This window comes from Odontomachus brunneus, unplaced genomic scaffold (genome assembly GCF_010583005.1).
Source record: "Odontomachus brunneus isolate Ranch 3 - 2012 unplaced genomic scaffold, Obru_v1 Obru_scaffold_006, whole genome shotgun sequence".
NCBI lineage: Eukaryota > Metazoa > Arthropoda > Insecta > Hymenoptera > Formicidae > Odontomachus > Odontomachus brunneus.
Window position 1 is genome coordinate 3,882,521 of NW_022639456.1, and position 19,706 is coordinate 3,902,226.

At 43.0% G+C, this 19,706-nt stretch overlaps 3 protein-coding genes across 3 annotated transcripts in view; 2 read left to right on the forward strand and 1 right to left on the reverse strand.

Annotated features, from left to right (window-relative positions):
- The window catches only part of LOC116851801 (LON peptidase N-terminal domain and RING finger protein 3), a 29,314-nt gene extending 26,082 nt beyond the window's left edge, over positions 1 to 3,232 (forward strand). Inside the window, exon 9 of the mRNA XM_032831611.1 lies at positions 81 to 3,232. Within this exon, the coding sequence (XP_032687502.1) occupies positions 81 to 443 (363 nt within the window). The 3' untranslated portion in view covers positions 444 to 3,232. The remainder of the gene's footprint in view (positions 1 to 80) is intronic.
- Positions 3,233 to 3,597: 365 nt separating this feature from the next.
- Positions 3,598 to 6,094, forward strand: LOC116853808. The gene is made up of 4 exons (XM_032835051.1): positions 3,598 to 3,687; positions 3,745 to 3,865; positions 3,929 to 4,106; positions 4,485 to 6,094. The coding sequence occupies exons 1-4, from the start codon at positions 3,598 to 3,600 to the stop codon at positions 5,773 to 5,775; spliced, it is 1,680 nt and encodes a 559-aa protein (XP_032690942.1). The 3' UTR covers positions 5,776 to 6,094.
- A 529-nt stretch (positions 6,095 to 6,623) lies between these two features.
- On the reverse strand, positions 6,624 to 18,967 carry LOC116851806 (maltase 2-like). Its single transcript, XM_032831621.1, has 17 exons — positions 18,786 to 18,967; positions 18,126 to 18,313; positions 17,783 to 18,052; positions 17,326 to 17,568; positions 17,063 to 17,245; positions 16,683 to 16,938; positions 16,125 to 16,464; positions 15,984 to 16,032; position 15,210; positions 11,236 to 11,518; positions 10,680 to 10,966; positions 8,960 to 9,061; positions 8,604 to 8,764; positions 8,190 to 8,376; positions 7,642 to 7,864; positions 7,460 to 7,554; positions 6,624 to 7,152 (listed from the first exon to the last, which is right to left on the reverse strand). The coding sequence occupies exons 1-17, from the start codon at positions 18,940 to 18,942 to the stop codon at positions 7,088 to 7,090; spliced, it is 3,090 nt and encodes a 1,029-aa protein (XP_032687512.1). The 5' UTR covers positions 18,943 to 18,967; the 3' UTR covers positions 6,624 to 7,087.
- Positions 18,968 to 19,706: the final 739 nt, after the last annotated feature.

Sequence of the window (19,706 nt, forward strand, 5' to 3'; positions counted from 1 at the left end):
TAATTTTCCTTCTCATACATTCGCAATACAAAGAGAAGAGCTTCGCTCCATCTCAAACGTGTCTCATTATGTTTTTACAGGTGCGAGCGAAAGGTCGTAGGTGGTGGGATACTGTGCCGAGCACGCAGAAGTTCGAGATCAAGCGGGTGTTCGGCCGCATGCCGGACACGGAGGAGGACTGGCCGCGTCTGCCGGACGGTCCTTCGTGGGCATGGTGGCTGCTCGCGATCTTACCGCTCGGGCCGCAGTTGCAGGTGGGCATCCTCGGCACCACCAGCCTGGAGAAGAGGCTGCGAGCCATCGAGAAGACACTCGATCACATGGAGCAAAGGCAGCCGACTGTCGCGGCCGCGCCTTCCGAACGGACGACGACGTCGTCGAGCATCTGCATGGACGGAAGGGCGATCGCGTCGACGGGGATATCGGTCGTGCAGCAATCGTAGAGAGCAATCGTGTGGGAGCAGCGAAGCGTCTTGACACCGTGGAGACAAGCAACTTGTCGTTCTGTGACCTGGAGAACGGGATTCTGTATTTCTAGCGTTTCGCCGGAAACTGTGTCAAGTAATCCTTCAATTTATTAAGCGACGACATACGTCACACGACGAAATCGAACGCAGTAGCCTTAATTTCTCCTAATAACTGCGAATCTTGAGAATATTTTGAAATTTATTTCAAGTTCGTATATTCTCGATCTTGTCAACTTACATTAGAGTCGCCGACGATACGGTATTGCTTTTTTCTTTTTTACGTTTCTAATGTTTTCCACGTCCAAGTCGCAGAAGGACACTCGTCGGTCTCGCTGTAAGCTGTTACTTTAGTCGGTCGAATCTTTTATACGTCGATCTCTCGTTCGTCGTCCTCGCTACGTGGTCCTTCGATTCGGCCCTACGACTCTACCCGACGTACAAAGTATCCGTAGGACGCGTGAACTCACGGAATGCCCTGTGAGCAAATTGGGTCGATCGATCGAACCGCGAACGAACTTGTCCTCCGATCTCGTTTTGGCGGGGGCTTTTCGCGAGTGACTTCTCTCTTTTTAGGTCTAAGTTAAGAGTTCCAGTGCGAGCACGTTTTTGCATCCCGTGCTCGTGAAATCTTCTGCAGAGCGTCTTATCGACGGGACAGCGGGATCAATTGAGAGACACATTCGCTTGAGCCAATGCGACACATACAAATTTCACAAAGCTAAATTTGACGATGATGATTTGCGGTCACGCCGGTGGCCGTTGACATATCTCAGAGAGAAGGACATCGCGTCTCCTCGATAAGGCACGTCGGTCTTCTTCGCGCTATCACAATACGCAAATCTGTTCTTCCAAAATATTGTACGAATATATATATTATGTATACTTACATATATATATGTATACACACATATTTATGTATACAAATACGAATGCATACACGTGGCAACCGGAAGTAAGCAGTCCCGCTTGAAACGTTTCAACGTCACAATCTGTCGCAGTCAGCGTGAGCAATATAATCGAGCGTGGTACAACATGTCGCGAACAAAACGTCAGGTTGATTAAAATTTCAACCTTAATCTACCGCACGTGGATTCTATAATTTTTTTTTATTGACGTTCCGGTCGATTTCATTACGATTGAAATCAAGTCAATGGTTCTCAGTAGTATTCGAAACTTAATCGATATTCCCTGTACTCATTAAGGGACTTACTTCCGCTTCACGTGGATGCATCGAAATCTCGTGCATGAAGATACGTCAGTGAGCGAATGCACCAAGTGGAAAGCCATGAGACATCGACGAAGACGCTGATGACACGAGGTAAACCTTTGCTTACTCAATACAGTCGGTATATCGACTTTTTCTCCAATGACTCTCCTTTTGCGCATCTATATACGAATCTATATATCTATGAATTTTGTAACACTTGCAAATTTTGCGTCGAATCGATGTCTCAAATCTCAAATTGCGCGGATTACGGAGGCGTCGAGTTTTCCGACGGTTCCTCGATGATTAATTCGCGACGTAACTTTACTCTGGTGCAATCGCTCCACGAACGTTCCACGAGAGTCTGCCGGTACAATCATGCGCAGGAGCGCGATTGTAGAAAGAAAGAATTTGATATTCACAGCGAGACATTCGGAAGAATGCAAAGTATTCTTGGATGCAGGCGAAATCCTCTTTGGGCTCTTTGACGTCATTTGCACGATCATGAATCACGGGGAATGTTTCCGATCGTACCGACGATCGCTGTATAAAATTTATTACACAACGACGATCGGGCCGCGGCGGAGCGCGTGGCCCGAAATCCCGAAATCTTTTTGTACCGCTTAGGTTTATTCCGTCGCTCGTAAGACTTTTCGACTATACGCTAGCACATAATAATTTATTTTCACGACGGTTCTCTAGACCGTCGAGAACACAGCGGTCGCCTGAGGAGCTAGAAACGTCATATCAATCGCGCAAGCAAATATTGAACAAATATTGCGAGAAACATAGTTGGTAAGCGATTGTCGTTATTATTTTCATGGTTGAGTTTTCGTCGGTCGTTCCGAAGGGTCAAGTGTCGAAAAGAGAAATAAAGAAGACTCCCAAAAGAAGTCTCGTTTCTGAGAGATCTAAAATAATTTATTAGCTCGCTTTTGCCGCCGCGCTATATATATTAATAACAATAACTAATAGATAATTCCTCGAAGGTGTCTTGTCTGTTGTATATTGAGACAATTTTTTACGAATTTGTTAGACATATTTTTTGATATAAGCTTATATAATATATGGTCGAAAATCCACTCTCATTTCTGTATAAGTATTATATATACATATATGTATACACCAATGTTATTAACATACATCAATTATTTCATGCGAGATGATAATGACGACAATCGCTACGAATCGACACGTACCTCGAGTGTGTCCACTTTCGAAAGTATAAGGTAAAGGTAAAATAGAAGGTTTTTTTAAACGATCGATATATATTGCGTACGTACGTCCGGTACGTTTCTGCACACGCGCGCGCGACGATTCAAGAAGAAAAAAAATGAGAAAAAACATCCTCTACTTAGATTTATATTCTATTCTCTAGACTTTTACGAAATTGTGAATCATGCATTGTGATATTACTATATAGCCTACCTTGTATATTGTTATTGCTACGTTACAACTACTACGTAATGCCACACGACTTTCCATTTTTACTTCGACATTTCTATATTTATCTTCATCTCTTCATATGGACAATATTGTAATAAAATATCACGAAGCCAATGCTGGGAGAGTGTTCTTTTCCGCTTTAAAGAATTCGCGCTTCTTCGAGCGAAACGCGTTTACTTCCGTAAAAATGCTCAGGAAAAATTCTCAGGAAAATTTTGGAAGAAAATTCTCTTCAGTGAAGTTGATTGTCACAAAATTTATTTACATTATGAAGTAGCAGTCAAATATTGTTATATCAGAATTAGAAGTAAATTTTGACTCAAACATCTTTTATCGTGATGAATGAATGAAGACGTTGACGTTGAATTGAAGTATTAGTTATGTGAACGCATTCCGAGTCGATATTCGTGCCAATTTCCGCGTTGGAGCCGATCAACGACAGAGTTCAAGCCAAACTTTCTCGACGTGGTCACGTCGAGCATGAATAGCAGGAACGAATACTTGGTGAAGTATTCAGTGGCACCTCCACCCAGCAGGGATTACTACGGTCTTAGGATCGTCCAAGACGAGGTGAGACTAGCAACACTTGATCCTCATTCCTTTCCGTAACCTCCTCACGTTTCTCAGGTAATTTTGTATTTGTGGAAAATCTCCCACGGACCGCACAAAGCGCCGATCGTACATCGCGCCAAGTTCACCAAATTTGGCCAGCAAAAATTATTGCAGGACGAAATCCGCCACGGGTTTGGTGAAGAATTTGACTCCAGACGAGAAGTCAATCTTGCTCATTAACAGATACTTAATATTATAGGTGAACATGTGTTGAATCACGTTAAAAATATCGTTGAAGGGAACAGGAATACTCTTTTGACTTTGCCGGGATATTTAATCGGGAAAATATCAAGATACTTGGAATACAGAGATATCGTCAAATTATCCTCGTTATCGCGTATCGCTTATGAGGTAAAAGAGACAATCGTCTCTTTATAGTTTAACACAGGAAATAAAATTTAATAGCGAGAAATTACTTCACACTGTTCTTGAGCCGGCTTTTATTTAAAGAAACTTTGATATTAGTTCATTTAGTTTTGGTTAATTTGCACAAAAGGAAAACTGATATGTTTAGAATTACATTAGAGTTTCTCTATGATGTATATAATAGAGTCTTATTATATTTCTAACGTCTATTCCTACTCGTCTCTCTTCAGATATTCAACACAGATTTAATTTGGGAGATACTCTATAAAAGAGATAAAAACACCAAAATTGACACCCGGCAAAGAGAGAAGGTTGAGATTTACGGCTGGAAGCAGCTCTACAAAGACAAAGAGATGCAGGCGTCTCTAATGAAAGACCAAAAGGTATAGCAGCTTAATGCGACAAACAAAAAAAAATTTAATAAAGACGCGAGATAAATCTATTTTGCAGAATCTTAGAACGCAATCATTGATCAAACATGTAAACGATGCGAAAACTAAGAAACCACTTTTGAGAACCACCAACGCGTCGAAACCGATCTCGAACACGGTCTCAACTGTCAATATCGCGACGAAACTACGCTCCGAATTTTCGAACGCGAATCTAACGACTACTTCGTTTTCCAAAACGTCGCCTGATACCCGATTTCGCGGTTTAAACACGAAAACGGAGAAGGAGAAATCACTTCTACTGAAAAAGAACCTGAGAAGCTTTAATTCTGAATCCAGCCTAAGTGAGAAGAGCGTTAAAAATGAAAAGCTTATTGCGTCTAGAATAACGACGAAAGGAAACACCAGAAGTGTTTCTAAGCATGGAGAAGGATTTACCAGAAAATCGGAGAAGCCGGAAAAATATATCGACAAAAATAACAAGATCAAGATAACCTCGCAAGAAGACGCTACGCAATACATAGCTTCCAGAACGTCCTTGGTGCCTAAAAGCACTGTAGGTAATATCAAGTCCTCCTCAGGTTTGGCACGAGGTCTGCACGGTAAGCCGCGATCGAAAATGAAAGTCAAGCCCAAGAAGGCAGCTGTGACCAGTTCTGAAATATTCAATAACGATAAAGTACTCTCCGACAATCCTTTCGTCGTCAGAGACAACAATTTTGACCTGGCAGATCTGATCGAAGCGAGTTTGAAGAACATTCGAAGCCCCAGGAGCATATTTGATTACGATTTCAGCTATATGCAGCGAACGGGAGACTCTTCGAGAGGTAGACACGAGCTTCTGGACGTCGATAATTCGAAACAATCGAAATTTGTTCGAAGCAACGTCGTGCCGAATTATTTCCCCGGCAGAATGGTTCGAGGGAGCGAGTTTCTCGAGAAGCTTTCGGAGAAATCTGAATCGTACAGCGAAACATCCACCGAGTCCATTGTGAAAGATGTAAAAGTTTCAGAAAAAAATCATAAATTCTTATCCAAAAAGTGTACGAAGATTCCAATGGAGCTAAGGAAATTTTTAAACGTGGGAGGCAGCGAGGAAATATTCTCTAAGGATCGACAGCAAGCGAGTTTTCAAACTAAATGTTTCAGTCCCAGAAAGATCTGCAATATTGACGAAAAGCTTTCCATTACAAGAGGGCCATTAAGAACTTCCAGCTTGTTGAAATCACACGCTTCGAACAGCTTGGAAAGCAAAAAGGGTCTTCCTGTAAAAAGTATCGAGATCGAATAGAATTTACAAAAAGTCGAGGATGTTGAAGGAATCAATAAATAATTACGTGATGAAAATTTCTCGTACAACTTTGCAAATCCAGGAAATTTTTACACGCCAGTAATGTAATGATGAAAGGAGATCATTAATAAACTGCTTAAATACGATGATGAAATTTATTTATCTTAAGTATTTGCTTAATTTACTGTTCCATACTTGCAGGCATGTATATCGCACACAGGTAGATATATATATATAAAATAAAATATATATAGCGTTGTGTGATCTGCATTTGATGATATGTGATTAGGTACAAGCTGTTCCTTTGAAATTATTTACATCGCATAATGATGTACTGATGTTACGATTATGTCGCGTGTGATGACAAGTTGTCAGGATGCGCAAGCTCTTCATTACAATCAACTGGTTACTCATCACTAGAGGAAGAGACATCACTTTCATTTAATAATGAAAGAAAATACTTCACATCTTAGTGAGTCCCGTTTTTAGAAAAGGCGTCAAGTAATTCTTCAAATCGGAAATGGTCTGCGCTAAATTGCAAGTATCGCGCATTAGGATTTGTACGCGCTTAGAATTTCGCTATCATTCGGAAAAGAAGCGATGGGAGACTGTACCATAACTATGCGACAAACTAGAGTAAAAAAGGAAAAAAAATTATAGATATGATATCGCATAGGCTACGTGTGAGAGAGATAAAAATTGCCTAACAAAATGTTCACCTGGAATTTCACGTAGAAATTCGATAAAACGCGATCTCGTCCAGAGTCAACGGTGTATGTTGAGTTACACGCTGTTCATCAGAGTGAGAACATCTCTTTCGCATGTTATGAACTTAGAAATCGATCGACTATACTTTGATCAAACTGCCAACAACGCAGCTCTCACTTTCGTACTTTATTGTCATTTCGAAGCTTAACTTTATCATCGCAGTCTGAATAATCAAGTTTCAACGTTTTATCTCAAAATCTCTCCCCGCGTCGCAGACTTCAGGTTTCAACTGCTCTTATTCTCTTTAAGCCCCGTTAGTACTAATATCTTACATATTTTGTATCGGAACCGTAAGAACTTTGGTACTGTTGATAAGATTGAACGGCTAGTCCGCGCAACGCGTCCCAGAAAGCGACGTGTTCAGGTTCGCATGCCACGAAAGATTCAATAAATGTCGGTTTACGATCAACAAGATCGGACTCGCAATTGACCTCGTCGCTTCCTGAACGCTCGGGAATAATTCGGTTTTTGCCGAAAACAGGAAGAAACATTGGATGACTCCTCCAGGATAATTTCCGCGACTGTTCAAATCGCTCGAGCTGAACTACCGCCATGGCTCGGTCTCGTCGAACATCCTATCAATGTTGTCTCGTAGCATCTTCTCTTGCTCTGCGAAAACGAAGCGACAGCGTTACGTATATTACGTACATATATTTATATTATACACGGAAAAAAAGGTTTGGTTGAATTAACCAAATATCTGGTCGAATATAAACGATCCAGAAATTTCGATTGAAGTAACCCGAATTCTTTTTAAGGTAACAAGATTTTTGGTTGACTTAAACAGAATTCGAGTTACTTCAATCGGAATTTCTGGATCGTTCATATTCAATCAGATACTTAGTTAATTCAACTGATGACCAAATCTTTTTTCCGTGTACCATAAAAAATCGTATTTAATGCAAAAGGCGCTTACCTTTGGTTAAATTCGCGATGATGCATTGTTTCCGCAGGAACTCGGTGCACAAAGCTCGTGACAGGCCGAAAGCATGCATATTGCATGTAAAAGTCCTGGAAGAATTGGTGTGTGTCGAAGAATGAGCACAATTGAACTGATAAATTGTTGAATAATTATGAATTTTCATGTGAAACGCTCACCCTAATTGTCCGAAGACGATGTTAGCTTGAAACCTTCGATCCTCGGCAGCGATGCTCTCTTGATCCAAGGACTTTGGTCGTGGTGGCACCGGCCTGGAGGCTCGCTCGCATTGCACCGCGTCGAAGAAGGCAGCAGTCCAAAACCTCATAGATGTCCATATCGGTTGGACGCGCAAGTGCGTGTAGAGATACTCGCGATATGGCTCTAGTCCTGGGACTTCCACTGAAAACAATCATCCAGGATAGTCTCGCACTTTACGTCTTGTAATCTCGACGAATTATTAACTTACTCTGTGATTGTATTGTGTTATTGACTGTCATGGAGATTACCGGCGTGCGTCACTATGACCGGGTGATATTAATTTACATAAGCAATTGGATATAATAAATTGCAATTATTGATTAATAATGAGTTGCACTTATTCATCGTACTTTTGGTAATTAAAATTTGAGTTAAACTTCGAGGTCAAATCAAAGGAAGAGTCAGCATGGCAGTCAAAACGTTAACGACTCCTGTAAATTAATTATTTATGATGATTTCTCATTACCTTCGTGATAAAAAGTGAAGCACATATTCATAAGACTCTTAGCGGGTGCAAAATCGTCTGCCTCGTGGCATTCGAACAGCGCGACCGCGAAGTGCTGAGCCAAGGAGTAGAACGAAGCTTCCGTGACGCAAGCGCGCGCCCTTCTCGCGTTCACCACTCTGGAGAACCATATTCTTCCCGATTCTGCCTGCAAGTTCATCACAGCGTCGAATCAACCTTCACAGCGTGTACGTTATATCACTTGTATTTATTTTGCGATTCACTCGCTCCGTTCATTCCTCGCTATCCGAGTCTGACGTGTTCCTGAGAACGCTATAAATAGCTCGAATGGCGAGGGATGACCTGATGTATATTTCACAGGATAATGCTCAGCCAATCGTTATATACGTTTCGTAATATTCGTGTGAAGCTTACCAGGACCATCTGTCCGAAATTAGCCTTCTGCTCCTGATCGATACTGTTAGGAGCGTCGAATAAAAGAGGCACGAAAGTCTTCATAAAGTCTGCAGCTGCTTCCTCCGATTGGCTGTCGGCCGATAAACTCGAAGCCCAGGATTGTACAGAACCTGATGATCCTAAGTAAAAATGATACCGTTAATTGCACATAATGCAATACATTACATATAATGCTTTAAATTTTCTTCATTAAAATTATTTATATCGACGAATTAATTATATACTCTATATAAGCGCTCGCCCGGACACTAAAAATCATTTTTGCACACATTAAAGCGAATGCTGTTTTGAATTAAAATCAGGAAGATCGTCACCTGATCGCTGCCACGCTCTGCGACCGTCCATATTGGAATCCAGACTGGTGCTGGGCCCGTATCCGTCTTGATCGCTAGTAGAGTCACTGCTGCAAGGTATGTCTGCAAGATAAAGCGTATGTTCTATCAAATCGAAACCGCGGGCGCCTTGGGACGAATATAACGTTTCACAAGCAACGGTGCGTCACGTTTGTCGGCAGGGTGACACCCAAACTTGCAGTCGTGTCTAATCTAACGACTAGCCGGACAGAGACAAACGACAAGAGTAGGTAAGTTCGCTAGACTACGCAACACAGCGTACTCGGCCACTCTTATGTAATTATACTCCCGATACTCCCCGATACTACGCCAGCGATGACAGCGACGAACCGAATGTCGGGCGAAACGAGAACCATATTTCAAAAATTCATTAATCTCGTTATCATTCGCATTTCGCGAAAATGTTCTCAAGAAACGCTGTCGCAAGATGGGAACCGCGGAATGTATCAGTCGCTATTATAATGATACGCTATTTGACACCGAAAATTGTACTTTTCGTGCCCATCATGTTACATGATTGCTCTTATCTATACTTTATCCATACTATGTATGGTCTTGGCGATTACACGATGCATCGTATAACATTACGGAAACGCGGGACATGTAAGTAATTATCCGACGATAATTGCGACTGCCTATCTCGCACACAGGAAAACAGCTACTATCATGCGCGACGAAGCTTTTTTCGCTCGCGCATAACAAAGTGGAGATGTCTCCGTGTCAGTACACACGAATACAAAATCGGGATGGGTAAAGAGTTTGCGTGAAAACACTCACATACACGCGCGCTTGCGAGCGCGCACATACTCGCGCACGCACACACATATATAGCTACATTTTACCAAGGGGATGCAATGTCGATGTGGTAGGAGGGTAGCTACGAGTGTTGTGACGTGTTCGAATATGCTAGTGTCGAATCGTGTCTTACGTGTATACGTAACGCGCGCTCCGCGCAAGCAGTTTCTTCGAACTGTGAATAATCGAAGACTCGCCGGAGTCGACTCAGAGATATTCGAACACCGGGTCAAGCGAATATCGATCGCTCTAGTATTCGCTAATTACATCTAGCGGGTTGGGGTCGGAAAGTCGGACACGTGACGAGAAACGCTTACGGTAACATCGACGTATCGATACTTTGTCCGAACAACAGGTACCTTCGGCGCGGCGATACCTCGACTCGGGATCAGCGGCTGAACGGAGATGTCAAATTGTGTGCAATCATGCATTATTGATGCATTCACGACGCTACGATACGCCAACTGCAAAAGTAACGTTGCTCCTTGGGAGAAAGGATCGCGCAGCTTTGATTTACGCTTTACACCGAAAGTATGTGCGAAAGTATCGATACTTTGGGCTTCAAGCATTCCTATTGTGTGTGATACACGGAGGAAATTCGTGTAAGGTAAGATCACACAGCTGCAGGGGGATCCACACTGACATTAAATTTACCTAAACGGAAAACGATCGTCTGATAGCGGGTAGGCGCCCTCGCTTCGTGAAAAAAAAGAAAAACACACCACATTATTTCCATCCGAATGCCGATTACTGCATTGTTGCGGCAATCGTGAGAAAAAGAGCAAGAGAAAGAGAGAAAGAGATAAAAAGACAATGACTGTCGTCAAAGAGTAGAGTCATTGATCTGGACATTTGCTGCGCGCAATTATCGAAGAGGATTAATCACCTGCTTTGTAATTCAACTTCTCGTAAGGATCAGGTCCGGTCGCTTTGATGTCCTGTTCTTGGAGGGGCTCTATACTTTCCTGGCTGTCTCGATCAGGACTGATGTCGTCCTGTTCCGTTCGGCTCTCCTGCTTCTTGCTCGAGGCCGATCTCGAGGACGCAATTTCCTCGTAAGTCATTCCGGGCGGATACTTCCGCGTACACCTGGAAATATTGGTGCTTCCCTGTCGTTCCAATTTGTGCCGCGCTATCGCCTCGTAATCCTCGTAAGATAATCCCGCGCCGAATCTACGAATAAAACATCGGCGTGTCGACGGGCGAATATTCATGAGAGGCGGGAGCATTATAATATTATTCTACGCCAGTCAACACGTTGTTGGCCGTGTCGTGTCGCGGCATATTAAACGTTTGCTGATAGCTGCGCATGCGATTAAAATTTACATTACAGCAAAATTACGTTCCAAGGCTATGTACGGCCACGGTCGATTGCGTTCTAGTCGGCTCGATTTATCTCAAGGACTGTGTGAGGACCCAACGAATTTCGAAGGAAATCTTACCTCGGGAGCCGAAGTTTCCGCCGCCCTAATTGCTCCTCCGACTTGATAGGCGGCTTTATAGGCGGTACTGCTCGCGGCGGCGACGACGGCGAAGACGGAGTCGTGGTCAATTCGCTTTCCTCCAAGCTGCTACTGAGAGCGGATCCTATTCTGTTTCCTAGACCCTGAAGATACTCCCCGCTGCCGCCCAGGGCGGATCGCACCGACCTGAGAGCACCTCTGGTACGTCCAATTAACGACCCTCCTCCATTAGTCGGCAAAGCTGTTGTAACGTCTACCATGTCTACAACAAGCGCACAAATCGCAATTAACCCGATGAATGCTCACGAGAATCGTGACCTAACATCGCTATCGCTGGAGAGAACGTTCGTCGTGGCCGCGGCCGATGAATTGTTCAATCCATCGTTAATTAATGTCGAACGATACCTGCCGCGATGTCGCTCGTGAGAGATGTAAACCGGGAGAAGTTCAAGATCGAAAATTAAGATTATTAGTTACGTACGCTCGACAGCAATCGGATTAGAACGCTCTCCGTGAGTACTTAGAATTACTAACGTTCGTCTCGCATCTGCAATTTTAATTGACGCGTTTTGCGTGACGCAAACCTCCGCAGATTACATCTGGTACATTAGCATAGAACGGATCACCGACTTCGCTTCCTTTGAAAATGTATTATCGAGCTTAGAGGCAACGTGTCGACGACGCGCGAAATTGAGTGTCGAATTCGTTACGCGCGTCACCAAGTCGCGAGGCGACAGAGAGAGTAGAGTATAGAGAGAAAGAGAGAGAGAGAGAGAGAGAGAGAGAGAGAGGGGAACTTCTGACAATCGGATTTCACACGACTGAGACCTCGCTGGAGTATCGATCAGGAAAGGGTTTCTAATTCGCCGAAGCAGTTCGCGTCGCAAATATGCGCATATGCCAGTCGTTTTCAGCCAAGCAATTGGCGGAACCGGCGAGACCCACCTCGCTCGCTACAGTCTCGATATAGTCCTTGCGAAACGAGTAAGGCTGAAAGTAATTTCAGATAAGAGACGTAAGCTTCATTTCCGATGTATATAGGCCACAGCGTGACCACCCACACACCTCTGCATACACGTGTACGCGCGATAACGGTGAATCGCAGTGAAAAACGGAAGGTAATTGAAAAAGAGATATCGACTGGAAGTGATATTTAAATCGTGAGGCTGGAAAACCGCCACCGTTGTGTGGCGAAACATACGCGATATATTCCGTAGTAGAAACGACGAGTCGAAAATAAGAAGAATAAATGGCGACTTACGTTGATTGAGCCAGCAGTTAATCGGCGACCGTGGAGCTTCTTATACTGTCGCAAACACGTGTGGTTTCACGGATAATTATTATCAGGCTTTTTATTATCAAAAATATCCTATTGTCTTATTTTTGCGTTGGCAGCGTCAGGGCGGAAAAGCTCCAAGATGACAGCGCGAACGAGTGCGCGACCGGCGAAACGGTGACACCTCCACCAGAGTGTTTCTACTGCCGATCGAACCGAGGAGTTATCACTCAGATAGTGTATTTCCAGAGAGCATGTCAGCTACGGAATACGCATCAATCGATCCATCGACTGAGCGTAATCGCAACAGGCATCTAAATACGTTTCGCGTTCAAACGCGTATCACAGCGCGCCGCGCTGCACGCGACCTTTTGCATTCGCGTTTTACGCCAAAAAAGAAGAACACGTCACGTCACGTCATATGAAGGGACATTCCATTTTTATCGTGCTCCACTTTTTTGTCGCCCGAGGGTCTTTGAGAGAAGTCTTTGTTTAACGTCCTCCCCCGTCCAACCGGATGCCGAACGATATCACGAGTGAACGAACACACATGGCGCCGTTCTCGAAACTTGCGGTAATTTCTGCTCAATGCTGCAATTATGAGGAACACGCGCTCTCACTTGATTTTCCGTAGAGAGAAAGAGGAGAGAAAAGGGATGTATAGAATAAATATATATAAAAGAGAAATAGTTACGTTGGCAAAACCGACGGCGGCGGGATCTCGACGGAAAATCGGAGCGTCCGTGTTTCGCGACGAACGTTCGCCGACGACTGGATGTGTGTGGACCGAAAGTACTTTTCTAATTGGCCTACCGCAGCGCATTGGTGACCGCATAAGATAAAAAATCGACGCGGATATCCTCTATGCGGCTATTCTTAACCAGCCAGCACGAGCTTTCAGGAAAGTTTCATGCAATTTTGCGATGACCATGATGTTGCAAGGTTGCAACATTGTATCTGGGCGATCGTAAATTATCAGCGATTTATCGATGGTGCTCCGGCCTTTAGGAGCACAAAGGGCTTAATGGCTTACGTATAACGAGCTGCGTGATGGCGATGAAAGTGAAGCGGAATACACGATGAAGGGCTACCGGATGTTACCGTGTACAGAACTGCAAGAAAAGCTTTCTCTTTCTCTCGCTCTCTCCCTTTCCTCCTTCTCTCTCTTTCCGCGATATCTAAATATAGATCATCGATTTTCACATTTCTATGGCAAGTTTGACGCCGCGAGAATTTCAGACTAACGTAGGGCAGTGAGCAATGCGGGAACGTAAGCGTGCCTCAATATCGCGCACGAGTAATTGTGTCAAGGATACGTCTAACGTCCGAAATACGATCGTCCTATTATCCCGATCGATTTCGTGGAGGAAACTATCGCGAAAACTCGTTTCTCTCTTTTGCACGATAAAACATAAAAGACACGTGATGAAGTGGGAAGCTGAGAACGTTTTTATTGCACAGAGCGATATGGAATTTCATGAGGCAAAAGTATGATAGACAAAAAGAGGGAGGGAGAGAGAGGGAGAGATATGTGCTCTGAAGGACGCACGTTACAAAGTGCAACGGCCAGCGAACAAACAACAGACAGCGAACAAACAAACGTCAATGGTGGATTCGTTGTGTCGGACAAGCGGATTATGCGGGAGTGTCATATGTGGGCGTGATGTCGTGGTATATGGGCGATTGCGTTTCACAGTGGTATACAACTGCAATGCAGCGTTATCTATATTATGCTGTCCCGCACTATGCGGGACGCGCTTACTTGCGTGCGGGCACTTTTAAGTATCCGCAATGAGAAGAGAGAGCGAGAGAGAGAGAGAGAGAGAGAGAGAGAGAGAGAGAGAGAGAGACGCGTCGTTCCATTCGCGACGAGTGCGTCATGAATACACACGACAGATCGAAAATACGAATTCGCAGATGCCGCGTGGGCTGCAAAACGCGATCTGTCACTCGCAAACGCGTGACGGGACGGCAAGTGATAGAGTCTCTATGACATAACGGCATAGGCGTCATAACAAACGACGTTCCGTCGTCGTCAATGTGATCGTTATCGTTGGCGAATGTGTCCTTGGTGTAAAGGCGCAACTTAATTTGTTCCGCATAAAATATTACAAGAAACCAATAAGCGGTCTGCAGGAAAACGGCCGCTTAATAAAACTCGCGACCGTGAATTCGCAGGCCGGCACTGCATGGTCGTTTCGCCAAACCGCAAAGCAGATTTCTCGTTCAGTTTTTTTAATGCAAATAATCGTGCGTAATCTCTTAATTTCAAGTTGCCAGGAATTGCTTTCCGACGTACGCTGGTCTGCTTGCTCGCGTGAATTTTTACAGATGTTCAAATAAAACTTGCAATAAAACATATGTTAAAACACATTGATATCCTGTCAACGTTTTAATAATTTCTGTACAGTTTGCAACGTCGACGATAAAGTCTGAGGACACTCGAATGTCTCAAATATTTACTGACGCGAGAAAATAATTATTAAATATCAAATGTTCGATCCTGATTTCCATGAAATAATACCAAGCCGATAATGTATTTTAGATATTTAACAATTACTAAAAATATTTCTTTTGAGATATTTTTTTAAAGATATTTTTTTATGAAGAGCGCCGATGGGGCAAAATATACAGAGGGAAGCAATGTACAAGGTGCAACACAGCTGTCAAAACATACTCTACGTTTCTGTCAGCCAAGTCCTACCATTCGCGGCAAAATACACACACCAACGTTAATAAGACGGAGTATATATCCAGACCTTATTACCTTTCGCAAATATTCGTTGGAGACAAAACGACGATAAATAAGACGAAAGAAATGATCAGGAAATCGCATAAAATGGTCTAAGTCCGCCGACGTAGACCAGCGACCAAAACACACCGTGTTCTCTCCCGGTTTCTCGCGCGCGAGGAGGTCTCGTAATTGACTCGGCTCTCGATGTATATACTGTTAAGTCAAGTACCGTGAAGGGATGAAGCCCGGGATCGGGAACGATTACTGTCACCCTCGCCGAACGTTCGTCAACACGTGCAACACTGCTCCCGTCATACTATCATGGATTTGCACTATCGCGAGCTTCGCAGCTGCCTCGCAGCACTATTCTCACGTAGCGTTGCATTACCCCACCAGTGCGCGATCGGATTAATGAAAGCGCATGCGTTTATTGCGATCAATACAACGTCTCGATGTACCGGCGCGTTAATTACGCGGTGGAGCTCGCTGTCGTGTGTATACTGGCGGTTGATACAATGCCAGTTGGCAGTAAGATATTCAACAAGATCGCATGCAACGAACGCGTGCTAGTCGGAATTAATGAAACAATTATCATTTACTTGCTCTTATATTTGCCAAAAGAACTGATAGTCCACATAGTGTGCAAATAAAGTATTTTTAACGAATAAAAATATGATACTTAAGAAGAATAATGTACTTTTAAGTAGACGTGTACACTACAGCAGCCTTCGCCGGTAAATATATTTTGCTCACATCGACTGTCGTCCTGCAAGCATACCAAAGTGCATTATTTCATTATATATGCGTATATACGAATATAAACTATATAAATGGCTTTTACAAAAAGTATTCAAGTACCCCGGTTGCACGTTAGAATCCAAGTTGGCGACTTTAACCGACAGTCTCGTCGGGAGTCCTTCGTTCGATAGATCGACGACTTGCGGTTCGTTGTCCTCGAAGTTGATCAGGAGTAGTACGAAGCGGAAACCAGAGTTGCGAATCACACCCAGAACTTTGTTACCATTCGTCGTGATCGATCTGTAACTTCCCTCGGTAAGAGCCGGTTCCGTTTGGTGCATGGAGGTTAAAGTCTTGTAGATTTTGTAATGTGATACATTAGCCGCCTTCTGCTCTGCCAAATTCAATGTCTTGTAGTTCTCGTGTACTGGCAGCCACGTCGAGTTTGCCGTGCTAAAGCCTACCGTAGAAAAATAATAGAGAGATCTCGAATTATCAGTTATTATTTACAGAGTCAGAATTCTTATTGTTGGAAAGGATAACCAAAGGCTGTAAATTAAATCAAAATTATTATAATTTCCGATATTGAATTAATTTGATTTAGAGCATAATTCAAAGGTGTGTCAAGAACAATTTACTACTTTAACATCACATAGTTAAGTAGTTGCGCGATTTTACCTGCATTCTTCGTCGCGTCCCACTGGAACGGCGTGCGCTCTGGATCACGGGATACAGTCGCGTAAGTATCTTTGCCCGCATTGCACGCCGCGGGATCCTTCGTGTCCTCCCAGGATATGTCTCTCTTGTCGACCATGCCGATCTCATCGCCGTTATACGTCACCGCTAGACCTGGCAAGATCATGGACAACATGGTCATTTGATCAGACCTGCCAGGGAAACGAGAAGCGATGCGCGGATTGTCGTGATTGCCCAACTGAAAAAAATTCCTAATTTTGTTTCGTCTTGATCCGTGAAGAAAATTTCAACGATTTCTTGTCTGATGGTTGTAATTTAAAAAATGTTACAATTCCATTTAATGAATTCACACATTCACGTACCACCCAATTGGCAATTTCGCCGCTCGGCATCGAACTCATCCAGGTGTCGATCTCACGCTTGAAATCTTGCGCGGACGATTTAACGGTCAGATTAACTACGAACATGAAATTGAAGGGTAGCAAGTCGTAATCGTAGTACAGTATAGTGTGCTCCAAATTGGTGTACGCCTCCATCACAAACAACTGAATCACAGGCGGGATACATTTTAGATGCGCGTGCGGATTAACGAGAAGCAGAGAATAATCTGCAAAATGTCATTCACCTTTTGATCCAGATTACGTGCATCGGCGTACTCGTCCATAAATTTTCGCCAAGTCCCGAGTAACTCGTAAGTGGCAACTTGATCTATCGTGTAAATGTGATTTAGGTATTTGTAATCTCGCGGTGTGGTGTCGGCCGCGCCACTTCTCGGCTCATCCCGTAATTTCGAATCTTCGTAGATGAACGGACTGGAATCGACGCGAAATCCGTCTATACCAAGGTCCAGCCAAAACTTGAGGACTTTCTAAATAGCCAATATTCGAAATAATTATATACATGTAACGGTGACTTCATGAAACTTCGTGAAGTTCGGAAAAGGACGAACCTAACATACGTTTATCAGAATCTAAATCTATAACTGAAATAGAGAATGGTATCAGAAGGCAAGAAAAGCTCTTCCTTCAAGAAGGTGACATGTCGCAACAGTTTTTGAGAGAGAAACATTTTCTCGAACTTACTATTAACTCTTCTCTTACGGCAGGATTGTAGAAGTTCAAGTCGGGTTGCCTGTATTCGAATTGATGAAGATACCATTGCTTGTGCGAATCGACGTAAGTCCACGCGGAGTCGCTAAACACGCTAATCCAATTGTTGGGCGGCTTTTTGCCATTCTCTTTTTTGCCATTCGCCCATACATAATAGTCTTTGTACTTGCTGTCGCCCTGAAGAGCCTTTTGGAACCATATATGCTTGTCGGACGTGTGATTCGGCACAAGATCGAGAACCACCTGTGAGTATCATATTATAAAATGGTCCCGATGAGAAGCGACGGCTAATTAATTTTCAAAAATTGTTGCGTACTTTTAAGCCGAGTTCTTTAGCACGCGCCAGAAGAACCTTGAAGTCCTGAAGATTACCAAAAATTGGATCGACATCTGTGAAGTCGGATATGTCGTATCCAAAATCTACCATAGGACTCGGATATATGGGTGATAGCCAGATTGCATTGATACCACTTTCAACGATATGATCCAACTTCGAAGTTATCCCTAGCGACACGAAGAAGAAAATGAGGCTCTTAACGTCATTGATGTCTCTAAATATCCCATATAACACAACATCTAAAATCGAGACATAAGACGTCTTGAAGACGTTTTAAAAACGTCTTAGAGATGTTTTATGTTTCAAAGTTTTAGAGACAACTTAAAGACGTCTTAAAGACATCTTATATCCCAATTTTGAACATTACGTTGTGTAGGATGATACTTGTACCTCTCTCACGTTCGTGGATCTTTAACCCGTTTATAGCTAGCGATCAATATTTTTAAGTAATCGAACAACTCGTTTCAAGATCGAGTCTATGTGATCATTTGGATCTAAATTTGAACTTGAAACTTGTATACTTCTACTTGGAATTGTTAAAACGTAATTCGAATCTATTATCTGAACTATACTTGAAATGTATTTACTTTCGAAGCCTTTCGAAACACAAACAGACAATCCTAAACTAATCAGACTTACCTTTCAAATCGCCTATGCCATTAGCATCCGAGTCGTACAAGCTTCTTGGGTAAATCTGATAAAAAACAGTGTTGTTCCACCAAGCTTTATTGTGGATCTCAGCGAAAGAGATACTCGTGAACAGCAAAAGGGCGCACAAGCGCATCGCCGGCGACATCGTGCTGTTTGCGTATTTTGTAAGTCTCAACATCATTTATATATATTGTAACGGTAAAAAAATCAGCCACGTCTTTAACGGTCTATGCTTAATGAGCGTTACGGTATCTCTGTGTCACGTAAAAAAAGTAATAAATTATGCATGTGAATACTAATTGTGTTGATAGATGTGACATTTTAACTACATGTGCGGCTATTCTACCGTGACAAATAATCGATATTATGATACGAGACGTCAAAGGATTAATGGCCCCATCGTTTGAGTCACCCGGAAGTAACACGGGATAAACAGAAGTGTTTGAGTTAAACATTCTCGCGCGAATTTTACCTTGTAAAATTATATCATAATTATTATTATTATGATTTCATTGCAAATTCATCGCGATAAAACAATTGTAGGTGGAAAAAGAAACGTAAACGTTAAGTCAAAATTTCACAATTAAAAAATTAACGTTTACGTGTCTGGAATCATGTGTTGTTTGTATAACAACGCTGTTACAACACCGTCTCGTGTGGGGATATAATTTATCTTCCAAATTCGCAGGGCAAACTTCATTTCCGCGTGAGTTGCTCGTGTTTCTCTTGTGCAAAGTGTACTGAAATTCGACGTGAAAACGTCGAAAAGACGCAATTAGCTGCGAGAAGATACTTGTAGTTAGCTGATTATTGGCGTATATCTAAATATATTTGTTGCGTTTGGTATAATGAACGAGGATTATTAATAAATGACAGGAATGCTAATTGAATACTAATTACATCCAGTTT

Bases quoted from the DNA above. Each gene is read 5' to 3' on its own strand.
- LOC116853808 (XM_032835051.1), top strand. From the start codon at position 3,598: ATGAATAGCAGGAACGAATACTTGGTGAAGTATTCAGTGGCACCTCCA. The intron at 3,866-3,928 runs GTGAAGAATTTG...TTAATATTATAG, and splicing joins CGAAATCCGCCACGGGTTTG to GTGAACATGTGTTGAATCAC. The intron at 4,107-4,484 runs GTTTAACACAGG...CAAAAGGTATAG, and splicing joins GAGACAATCGTCTCTTTATA to CAGCTTAATGCGACAAACAA.
- LOC116851806 (XM_032831621.1), bottom strand. From the start codon at position 18,942: ATGTCGCCGGCGATGCGCTTGTGCGCCCTTTTGCTGTTCACGAGTATC. The intron at 18,314-18,785 runs GTAAGTCTGATT...TCGTGTCGCTAG, and splicing joins TGGCATAGGCGATTTGAAAG to GGATAACTTCGAAGTTGGAT. The intron at 7,555-7,641 runs GTGAGCGTTTCA...CAATTCTTCCAG, and splicing joins ATCGTCTTCGGACAATTAGG to GACTTTTACATGCAATATGC.